The sequence below is a fragment of the Oncorhynchus clarkii genome, chromosome 13 (assembly GCF_045791955.1).
Source record: "Oncorhynchus clarkii lewisi isolate Uvic-CL-2024 chromosome 13, UVic_Ocla_1.0, whole genome shotgun sequence".
NCBI lineage: Eukaryota > Metazoa > Chordata > Actinopteri > Salmoniformes > Salmonidae > Oncorhynchus > Oncorhynchus clarkii.
The window spans coordinates 38,529,121-38,541,393 of NC_092159.1; the positions used below are offsets into that span (position 1 = coordinate 38,529,121).

Here is a 12,273-nt window from a genome sequence, read left to right on the forward strand (position 1 = left end):
TGTGTCCTTGGTAGTTTGACACCCGGGGATGACTTTACTTTTTTTTTTTTTTAATTATTTACTTTACACAATGACTGTAGTTCATATAAATTAATGTCAATCTTTTTTCCTTTTTTTTTATTTTCTTTTTTTTTTACAATTAACTGATTATAAATAAATATGTATGTATGAATAAATATATAACTATATATTATTAAGATTTGCCTGTTTGTTTATTTCTGTAATTGCAGTATGTTGAAGTGTTCATTAATTTTGCTCTGAAATTTTTCCTGGCCTGACTAGGAAAAACTCTTGGCCCCAGTTATAGGCTATATATAGGGACTAGAGTTTTTCCTGGTCAGGTAGTCTCCATTATATTGTAATAGTCCTACATGTTTTCCTGTTACTGTATGTAATGCATGTTGTCCAAACCTTAGCGCAACACTAGAGGGCAGCAATAAGCTACTTTCCCCAAAAAAAGTCTGAGATACCCAACCCTGAGGATTGTGCAGGGTTGGAAGAAGCAGACTGGAACTACGTTACGAGTAGTTAAATGCTCTTTTACTTAATTGATCCACTTTGTAGCTAAATTTAATTCAAACATGTATGTGACCCAAGTCTTCATACTAATGGTGTGTGGGTATCTGATGTCAGTGACGAAATCGCAGAAGAATGATCCTGTTCATTCAATCTGCCCCATTGGGAGTAACCACACTTCTACCCGTCCTACAGTGCCATGACGACCAGCGACTTAGCTTGTGATGTTGTTGGGCTCATAGTGCCACATGGGGGCCATTTTGGCTCCAGTTGTCCCCCTGCTGCCAGAGATATTGTGTTCCCCCTTCTCCTTCCCTCTGGCATGGAGTGGCTTGTTTTTGCATCCTATCTTGTCATTGGGGGGGACCTTATTTTTAGCTGGCTTACAGACACCTGGGGTATTAGTCTGCGAGTGCACAGGAGAGAAGGCAGATTATAAATCGTATGAATGTTCATTGAGGGTGTATTGTTTTCTCCACACAAAGCAATTGACTAATAAGAATGGCTAAGTTTGTAGTCAAGACTCACACTCGGGTAATTGGTCACACTTGTGCCATTCAGGATAATGACATTCTGCACACACTTTAGAGACTAATGTGGCATATGCTTAAATATGACGCATGTGGCAGTCGACAAACAATGCGCACACACATGCCTCCCCTAAACACACATGCAGGAGACTGCAGCCCCAGTGTTATATCAGGAAGCGTGTTCCATTGCTCTCTGCGTCTGCACAATCCGCCATGCAGCTGGCACTTGCTGCTGACGTGCTGGAGAAAACTAGGAATAATGCATTTGAATATGATTACTGAGGCTGGGGTAACACAATAATAATGTCACCGTCCTTGGCTTCCTTTTCTCCTCTCTTGCTCTCTCTCTCCCCCTCGCTCTCTCTTCTCTCTCTTTCTCCCTCTCTCCTCCATTAAATGGCTTCTGACAGCTTAGCCCAAACTTTGATGAAGGGCTTAGGTGGAATAATGGAATGCATACATAGACATAGAAATACTGTAATCATATGCAGAAGTGTAGCTCTCTCTGATGTTGTGGCAGACTGCTACCAGCTCTGTGTTTGCGCGCGTGCGCACACACACACACACAGGCTCTCCCTCACTCTTTCACCTATGTGAAAGTAGAAGAGTTTGTCCCTGATTGTCCCTGTCAGTGAGTCCACAGTTGAACAAATGACCAATCAATGGAAAACAACAGATGAATGTGATGGGCTCAAAGACGAAGGAAAATGTTTGTAACCACAGCCACCACCCGTAGCCCCCCTTTTAACCATCACCCTGTCAGTATCACATGGCCCATGACGAATGGCCACTGCCTGCTGTTTAAGCATCAGAGGCACATCTGTATAGGAGATTAGGAGCTCACCTTTTATAAGGCAGATAGGGTCTGTGACTGTGCCCGCTGTGTTTTATAGGACAGGGAGAAAATGAAGGAGAGATGGGCTGTGCAACACTTACTGAATCCGCTAAATGGAAGCTGCTGTAACAAAGACAGCACGTAGGGGTTCGTTTTATAAGCACAGGTAACCTTGGAGAGGAGCATGGTGGTTAAATAAAGGAGAGGACAGAAACCAGGAAGAGAACAGAGAAGATCATTACCTGAAGATGCTCTGGTGTTTCTCTTTCCCTTGCTCTCACTCTCTTTATTCCCTTTCTCTAACTATCCTCCCACTTCCTACCTCTCTTTTAGATACGCTCATGTAGATACTTTCACACAGACAGTGGAAAATGGGCCAACCCGTCCCACAAGGGTCGTCTTTCTGGGGGAAATCACTTGAAAACTATTAATAAGAATTGAAGCTCTCCTCGGATTAGATTCCCAGAATTTTCATCCCTCCTCTGGGTCATTCAGATCAGTGTTTTTCATATTTAGCCTAAGTATAAACAGACCGTGTTCTCAGTAGGCTACCCGGTGAGACGGCTTCATTCTCTGTATTCATTCCAAGACAAGTGCACTAGTCAACGTGCAATGATTGAAACGGTTTTTGAATAATCTATTACACTTCAGGCAAGATGTCATCACATCAGTGTGGAAAACCTGGCCCCCTAACCAATCATTTGATAATAGACAGGTATGACATCTACATATATCCTGTGGTGTGTGCTCTAAGGTGTAATAAGGTACAGTCTATTATTTGGAAGTGATTCATCATGCTTATTCATGAGCTGTCCAGTACACACACACACACACACACACACACACACAGAGAGTCTGATCTGGTTTGTCTTGTGCTCGATGACGCATACAGAAAGAAGGGCACATATAGTCTGGTTACCTACATTGATGACTAACACCTAGAAACAAGACATGGTGGTGACAGTGGAAACAAAAGTAAAGGAGATTCTTTTCTAAAGTTTTTGTTCATTTATTTTTTTTATTTCATTTATTCTAAAATAACAACCTCTAATGTAATCCTTACGCGAAATGTAAGTAAACACTTTATGATAGCCCATCAATGGAAATGTTGACAAGTGTTCTGTGACCATGGCATTCATTTACACAGAGATGGTCCCTGTTCCCAATACGTTTGATGGAAACTTTACTTGAAGCCCAGTATTTTCTATCATAACCTACTGTCACACCAAGATACCGTCCCTTTTATGAAATTCTGACAACCACCAATCCTGAAATTGGAGTAAATGAATATTGACATAGTTGTAAAGAGTGCTCCAATCATGCGCCACGGACGCACATGGAGGCGTGACTGGGTTTGAAGTTTAGTCGAATTTATGTAGGCAGCACACGTCCAGTAAAAGGTTCGACGAAAGGAAAATGCTATTGCACCCTTACCATACTACTACTACAGGAGTTCTGGCTTGTGAGAGGAACCTTCCTGGAACGTCTACTTGTTTTTGGAAATCTAATGGACTATAAAAGCCCTCAGATTCGAACACATTATTAATATTTGTTCTTCTTTAGTAGAGTCGCACCTGCTTGTTCCAACATGAGGTATTTGGATCAGAGTTTAGTTGACTACTATAGTACTATCAGAGTGAATAGCAGTTGGTAGGTTACTTGCCTCGCAGGGCAGGATAGGACCGTCATTTGCTGATGCGTAACTAAGGTCCAATCTTTCGAATACCGCCACAGACTGCACCCTTTCTGCAGCCCTGACCTAAAATGCCTTTAGACCTGTGATGTGTATTAATTGGATGTAACCCTGTGCATCTCGTGGCGCAAAATCCTCAACAGCCTGCCTATTACCCGCGCGCGTGAATCGTTAAAACGTGGTGAGATGTCACACTTTATTTAGCCAATTTCAACGGCTACACTGGGCAGTACTTTTGACTAACTCACATTTGAATGAATTCAGCAGTAACAGCCGACTGTCTCATTTCATCCCGTGAAGAGACTGATGATGACGGAGAACATCGAGATGGAGACCGAGACGCAGCTCCAGCGCTCGCCAAGCAACTTGTCCATCACACCGGTGTCAAAGGCAAGTAGTATACTACAATCACATGTCTCACTGGCTGACAACTGTTTCGGACCTCGGTGAAACAACAACTATCCTTGCAAGATAACCAGCGGGAGAAATTTGAACCTCAGTCCACAGTGGTGTGAAGGTTTTACGCAGTCCGTTCTTCTGACTAGATAGTGGAGATTTTAAAATATGAAGGTGTTTGACTGGTTGTTCCAGGTGTTTTCACATAGTGAATATGTTTGATTTGTGTTAACACGTGTAATATTTGGCCAGAAAGCCATGACACAACCACATACCAGTAGCCTGTATGACTTGGGTTAAGAAAGTTAAAAGTACTTGTTGCTTTCACTATCACATTGATACCTTTCTTTTGTTTTACGATGCTGAGACGGAGTTACTGTTGACTTAATATCAGGGAAAAAATAATAGTTAATCACTGCTTTATTACAGTATTGTAGTTTTTTAAATATTATTTATTATAACATAGAGTTTTTTTTTTTTTCATCATTTGAATCGTTATAAACCCAACTGTCTTGAACACAGTAGATTTCAGCCAGGTGCATTTCAAACCGCATCATCAGTAAATTGCGTCACTATGGGGGAACTAAAATAACTCACGTCAGGTGACGTAAAGGGGGCAAGATGATTGGAACATTCTCTTTCTCCCACTTACTGTGCGTGTGTGTGTGTGTCTACGCTTACACACATGCTCAAAATGAAAAAGACTTTACAAAGGGACACTCAGGTTCCAGAATGTCTTGGAATAAATGTCCTGTCCAAGTTATCTTGCCATCAGGCCCATTAGGAAAGTTTGTTTAGTTTTGAATGTAAATTATTTGAACACTGCAGACACTCACAGCATTACTTCACTCACAATTATTTAGTTTAATGGAAGAGATTACAGAGTGCCAAGCAACTTCTCAATTGATGCAAACTAATTTACTGTCCAGAATTCAAGGTCCCTGGGGCCAAACATGAAAGAAACAAGCTATTACATGTTGTCTCTTGAATTTCTGGTCATTTGACTGCCTTGCTGTGCATGTATGTTTCTATCATTGTCTATCACGTGTCATTGACTGAGGTTAATGCTGGGTTTAGATGGCACGAGGTAGACGCCAAACTGGATGTCATCGTTTTCAATGAGAGAACGACGGTAAATGCCTTGAGGCTGGCAATGAACGCAGTCAGACGCCACTGTAGACGGGTCTTGCCGCCAGAGTTCAACTATTTCAACTTTTGCCTTCTGCCATAGCGTTGTTTTCTATGTTGAATTGCACTCTTTGTTTACTGAAATCACCATAGCAACGCATACACTCGTGCTGCCGTCACTCTCTTTCTTGCTTCTCTTTCTTGCATTCTTGTCCTGCTACGCCGACTGGTATGAAGGTTTTGCAGCATTAGATTAAAGCAGACAACATCCATTGATGTAGCCTGCCTACGCTCAGCCTCAGTTGTTCAAATGAGGTTTGTGATGACATAGAATGCTACCTGACTGTGAGACACTATTTCGAAAGGTACATTGAAACCATTTATTGAAGTGCCTTTTTAAACAGACACAAACACACACACACACACAATTCTTTGGGGACTGTTTTCTTCCAGCCTGAAATCCAACACAACACCGCTGTTGTCCTCAAGCTCCTTGTGGAGAAGCTGGGTGACACCAAGGAGGAAGATGTTAAAGAGGACTGGTGCCAGCACACACCCCTGCCTCACACCGATGCTTACTTCAAAGGGCACTGACTCCTGCCCTCCTATGGCCACCTGAGCCATCATCCCATCATGGAACTGGCAAAGGATGTTGAGTAGAATGCCCCATAGTAGTTCCCTGCTCACTGTGTCGAAGGCCTTGGACAGGTCGACAAAGGCCATGAAAAGGTCCTGTTGTTGTTCACGGCACTTCTCCTGGAGTTGCCGTGCCATGAATATCATGTCCACCGTACTCCTGTTCTTTCTGAAGCCGCATTGTGACTCTGGCAGCAGTTCCTCTGTGATGTTGTTCACCAGCCTGTGTAGCATCACCTTGGCCATGACCTTGCCGGCAACAGCCAGAAGGGATTTCCCCCGGCTGTTGCCGCAGATGGACTTGTCACCCTTGTTCTTATGGTGACAATGTTTGCATCCCGCCACTGTTGGGGGACGTTCTCCCGCTCCCAAACCTCTGTGATGTGCTGGTGGAGCATTCTGGTGCAGAAGTAACCTCCCTTCTTATGTAGCTTTACCGGGATGCTGTCAGCGCCAGGAGTCTTGTTGTTCTTGAGCGAACAGATAGCTGATAACACCACTTGGAAGGTTGCGAACGGTTGAGGTCTTGAATGGGTGGACGGACAGGCAGTTCTTCCAGGATGGAGTGGTCTGTAGGAGAATGATGATTGAGTAGTGCTTCAAAGTGGTCAGCCCACCTCATAGGATCTGGTTTTGGTCCTTCAAGAGAGTCAGACCATCAGCTGTTTTCATGGGGGTGATGGTGCGACTTCTTGGGCCATAGATAGCTTTTGTTGGAGAAATTGTGCATGTCGTTTTTGTCCGCATAAATTCGGATTTCCTGTGCCTTATTAGTCAAACATTCGTTCTGCAGAGCATGCAAGGTTGTTTGCAATTTCTTGCGCGATGCACGCCATTCCTTGTGAAGGGTAGCAGATGTGGGACTGTTGAGAGTAGAGGTCGACTGATTAATCGGCATTTCCAGAAGAAGAAGAAGGTGTAACCTTCTCCCTCCTCTTTCAGGGACCCTTCATCCAGGAACCTGGTCTCACTCAGGGCAGCAATGTAAATGTTGTCGCACCTTAGTTCTGCAGCAATCAAAGCTGTTCTCCGATGGGGTCTATCGCTATTATCCTCAGTGTCCAAAAGAGTTCTGATGTTCCATGTCACCAGTTTCAGGGGAATTATTTTCTGAAGCATTTTTTGACCGCTGAGTGGAACTGAAATAGGTGCGGTAGCCTATCCAGGATGGAGTGAGTGGGCAATTTTTAGGCCACCTTTTCTAGGCCTCTCCCCAGCTGGGGTGAGCAGTATGGCTCCTAAATAGGGCTGCTCAGTCACACAGGGGTCTGCCGAGAGCAGCTGCCACTCAAGTCCCAGCTGCTGGCGACCATAATAGCCCTATGCTGTTGGCGTGCAGGTGTCTGATTAAGCGCTCCCGCAGCCAGACACCCCAAGGCCGCCAGACTTTAGTCCGGTTTCCGGTCGATAGTGGTTACCTGCGCAAAGGAAGTTATTTAAGGTGTCGCTGAGGGTGCGCAATCCTCAACAGCACTACTTCACCGTAGGAGGGTTGAAATTCCAGTGGCAAGGAGGGAAACCCAGGACGACCAGTATCTTCCACATCTGCAGGAGGCTGCTGGAACCCCAGTCTGTCTGCGTCCGCCTACCGCGCGCCGCCAGCATGCTGCTTTTCTCTCAGGGTGAGCTCCCCTAGCTTTTGTCCTACCAGACAAACGCACAAGGCAGTGGATCAGTGGTTGATGGCTGCCAGGACGTGTCCACACAGAGGTGGGCCTGCACAGTCGCATCTCTGGGGCCCACTGCTGCTCCGAGATCCCCTGCCGGAGAGCCTGGCATTTCAAGTCAACCAGTTAACGTGTGCCGTCGCGAGGAGGCCGGACAGGAGTCTTGGTCATGGAGAGGCTTTGTACCGGCAAGGGGAGACTTGTGCATGAAGCTGCTCCCCAATTCACCACAAGGGCTAGCCGGCTAGTATGCAAGCACGTGGTAAGGGGGCATGCAATTAACCTCTACCTAGACACTACTGTAGTAGACGCGTCACATGCACCCTGCGGTTGCCCACACGCTCTCTCTCTCTCTCTCTCTCTCTCTCTCTCTCTCTCGCTCTCGCTCTCTCTCTCTCGCTCTCTCTCTCTCTCTCTCTCTCTCTCTGTCTCTGTCTCTCGCTCTCGCTCGCTCTCTCTCTCTCTCTCTCTCTCTCTCTCTCTCTCTCTCTCTCTCTGTCTCTCGCTCTCTCTCTCTCTCTCCTCGCTCTCTCTCTCTCTCTCTCTCTCTCTCTGTCTCTCGCTCTCGCTCTCTCTCTCTCTCCTCGCTCTCTCTCTCTCTCTCTCTCTCTCTCTCTCTCTCCTCGCTCTCTCTCTCTCTCTCTCTCTCTCTCTCGCTCTCTCTCTGTCTCTCGCTCTCGCTCTCGCTCTCTCTCTCTCTCTCTCTCTCTCTCTGTCTCTCGCTCTCTCTCTCTCTCTCTCTCTCCTCGCTCTCTCTCTCTCTCTCTCTCTCTCTCTCACACACACCACACACTGTCTCACACAGACACTGAATCAGCTCACACATGCTTCACATTTCTATTGTATTCCAGATGTCTATGGTTTACTACATCACCCTGAAGAAGGCACAGTGATGCCAAAACATTGGTGGTTTATCCAATGAATGACTTGGAGCTTGTGTGTACAGTCTGCGACTCTTTATTTATTTTCATAGCATACAACCTACTACATCACTCTGACATTGCAATCAGAACATGTTCCTATCATATCATCACTGCTAGGAAAAAAACACATTTACCCACGTAGAATGATTTCTCTCCTGTCTCCTGTCTTTGTTTTGTGCTCAGTGAGCATGTGCCTCATCAGACACGCAGAGTGACCTGTCTCTCTGTCTGTCTGTCTGTCTGTCTGTCTGTCTGTCTGTCTGCCTGCACGCACCCAAAATATCAGACCACCATTCAAAAACCACCCGACTCATCGACTCATCAAGGATTTGAACATCCCGCTTCATTCCTCAATGTCAGCTACTACTATAATCTCTGCTTTCGTTACTGGGAGATTAGGTTGTAGTATAAAGGCATCAAGAGTCAGTGCCACAATTATTTATCTTTTTCACCTTAAACCCCATGGTTCTGATTGAGGTTGACTCCTGGAGTGTTAAAATAGTAGGTTAATTGCCAATGGAGTTCCCATTTAAATGCTTGAAATATAATAGGTTTGTGCCCAAAGACACTTTCTCGGTTGTTGTCTATTAAGAATCCATTAGTTGAACACTGTGGTAAATGTCAAAGCCATTTTCTCCAAATAATTGGATCAGGGGGAGGGGTATGGACCCTATAGACAGGGTCTGATGGTCTCAGGATTTGGGGTTCTTGCTGTCAATCTTTCGCACATGCACGCACACACACACATACACCCACACACACACGCTGCACACATCCCATCTCCCCGTCTATCCTTCTATCTTATCTTTCTATCCGTCTATTTCTCTTTCACACACATAATCAGAGCCACTCCAAAAAAAGAAGGCCTCCTGAGTTATTTGACGTGACCAGATATCAGACAAGCACAAGGCCATTCTGATGAGAGGGAGATAGAGAAGAATGACTCCCACCAGATAACAGATGCTCCCTGAAGCTGCCTGCAGCGTGTTCTCACTAGTCCAAACTTAGATGAAGGATGTCAGAAATTGAGAGAAAGGCAGAGGGCCAAAGAGGGAGAAGGAGAGGAGGACTCTAGAGTGTTGCCGCTGGGCTGGCTCACAGTGGCGTGCCTTGTCCAGACGGGCTGAGGTCTGTGTGCATGTGTGTGTGTGTCTGTCTGTGTGTGTTGAGGAGCAGATTAGATTCTGGGGGAGTGGACAGCAGCCAGGAAAATAGCACCCTTCTAGTAGCTGCAGACTGTCATCACTAGCAATATCTTGAAGAACAATCTGGCCTTAATGGACATGCACTCTTCTAATCTCCACCCAGCTCAGCCAGAAGAGAACTGGCCACCCCTCAGAGCCTGGTTCCTCTCTAGGTTTCTAATCTCCACCCGGCACAGCCAGAAGAGGACTGGCCACCCCTCAGAGCCTGGTTCCTCTCTAGGTTTCTAATCTCCGCCCGGCACAGCCAGAAGAGGACTGGCCACCCCTCAGAGCCTGGTTCCTCTCTAGGTTTCTAATCTCCGCCCGGCACAGCCAGAAGAGGACTGGCCACCCCTCAGAGCCTGGTTCCTCTCTAGGTTTCTAATCTCCACCCGGCACAGCCAGAAGAGGACTGGCCACCCCTCAGAGCCTGGTTCCTCTCTAGGTTTCTAATCTCCACCCGGCACAGCCAGAAGAGGACTGGCCACCCCTCAGAGCCTGGTTCTTCTCTAGGTTTCTTCCTAGGTTCAAGCCTACAGGATACAGGAGACTTCCGGGAGACTGTATGTGATCGGCAATGACTCCTTCAGTAAGACAGGCCACAACACCAAACTTTCACATTCAATATGCTCTTCCTCAGTTAGGTTTGGGGATTTTGCTTTGGGGTGTGCTATAACATGGTGTCTGTCATTCCCTCTGACACTTCTAATACTCCTCTACCTCCCTTTGGGCAGGGCTCTTGTGTCAGAGAGACAGAGACCACAGAATGATGGGGGAGGGGGACTTTAATTGGTGTAACACCTTCACTGCCTGGTTGTTTATTGATGCGACACCTTGCCTGACACCTTGCCTGTCACTGACAGGGATGCACTGCTGTAGGACTGTGGCACACTGCAGGGAGGGAGCAGTGCGAGGATAAGGAAACATCCACATATTATGTGTTCACTGGAAGAGCTCCAGATTTGCCGCAGGTAGCATGTGCTTTGGCAATTGGGTCTCTCTCTCTTTCTCTCTCTCTCCCCCCTTCTCTCTCTCTACCCCCTTCTCTCTCTCTCTCTCTCTCTCTCTCTCTCTCTCTCCCTTCTCTCTCTCTCTCTCTCTCTCTCCCTTCTCTCTCTCTCTCTCTCTCTCTCTCTCTCTCTCTCTCTCTCTCTCTCTCTCCCCTTCTCTCTATCTCTCTCTCTCCCCCCTTCTCTCTCTCTCTGTCTCTCCCCCTTCTCTCTCTCTGTCAATCTCCCCCTTCTCTCTCTCTGTCTCTCTCTCTCTCCCCCCTTCTCTCTCTCTCCCCCTTCTCTCTCTCTCTCTCTCTCTCTCTCTCTCTCTCTCTCTCTCTCTCCCCCTTCTCTCTGTCTCTCCCTCTTTTCTCTGTCTCTGTCTCTCCCCCTTCTCTCTCTCTTTGTCTCCCTCTCCCTCCCACTCTGTGATTGACAGGCCGTGTCTCGGGGTCTAGCATGTGGACAGTGACCAAGAGAGTGCAAAGGGCGGGTGATGAGCTGTCAGGGTGAAGGTGATGGTGGGTTCCTGGGGGGGGGGGGACCTGGTACTGCTGATCTGAGGGGGTGAAGAGAGGAGGGGGACGGGGGTGGAGGTGCCAGCCAGGTAGAGCAGCTATCCTTTTATATGGAGCTTGGTTTCACACAGCCTAGCACAGTAAGTCTGGAATAAATACAGAGAGAGAGAGAGAGAGAGAGAGGGGGGGGGGGGGGGGGGGGGGGGGGAGAGCGTGTTTGTGAGTGTGCCCATTGTTGGATCAGTTGGGTTCATGTGTGTACTTGTGTGTCTGCGTGTGTGTACGAGTGTGTGCGTGCAGAGAGAGCTAGAGAGAGACTGCTCGTGCATCTCTCATTCAAAGTGGGACTCTGCCGTTGCCATGCATAATGAGCAGCTCTAGTCTAGCAGTGAAATCTACAGACATTCAACAGTTTCATGTCTCTTCTGTTTTTCTTGCTTATATAATAAAGAAGAAAAGTGTTTATATTACCCTTAGTACCTGATCGGCTACTTGAATCCTCTCACAATAGGATCCCCTTGCATTTAATTGGACCTTAGTAAACACTGTTGCATAGCGTGATCATTTGTGTCTTTCCCTACTATTCCTCTATTCCTCTCTGGCCACCTCTTGTTTCTATCAACATCAGCAGCAGCACCAACACAGCATCTGCATCCCCAGCACTTCTTACATCCACACAGACTCTGCAGATATTTGTATCTTCATTAGAATAATGGGAGGTCTCTTGTCAGCGTTTTAAATGAGTCCTCTGTTCACATTTTCTCTCCAATTCCCTCTCCCAGAGTACTCAATATAACACTGACTGAACCGAGCCGTAAAGAACAGTCCTATCATCTGTCTATCTATCTATCTATCATCTACAAGTAACTGCCAAAATAATGGAAACACATTTATTGGTTTATTGGTTTATGAATGATTTATTGTGGACACTGAATGGTTTAATGAGCATGAAAACGATGTAAACTATATGCCATGGCCGTCTCAGACACCACATCTCAACCCAATTGAACACTTATGGGAGATTCTGGAGCGGCGCCTGAGACAGAGTATCCATGAACAAAACATCAACTGATGGAATTTCTCTTTTGAAGAATTGTGTTGTTATCCCTCCAATAGAGTTCCAGACACTTGTAGAATCCATGCCAATGTGCATTGAAGCTGTTCTGGCTCGTGGTGGACCAACGCCCTATTAACACGATTTATGTTGGTGTTTCCTTTATTTTGGTAGAGACTTGTATCTATCTGTCTATCTATC

At 46.3% G+C, this 12,273-nt stretch overlaps 1 protein-coding gene across 1 annotated transcript in view; it reads left to right on the forward strand.

Moving 5' to 3' along the window:
* The first annotated feature begins 3,285 nt into the window (after window positions 1–3,285).
* Window positions 3,286–12,273, forward strand: part of LOC139423932 (SH3 and cysteine-rich domain-containing protein 2-like) — a 32,359-nt gene continuing 23,371 nt past the window's right edge. Inside the window, exon 1 of the mRNA XM_071175582.1 lies at window positions 3,286–3,964. Within this exon, the coding sequence (XP_071031683.1) occupies window positions 3,881–3,964 (84 nt within the window). The 5' untranslated portion in view covers window positions 3,286–3,880. The remainder of the gene's footprint in view (window positions 3,965–12,273) is intronic.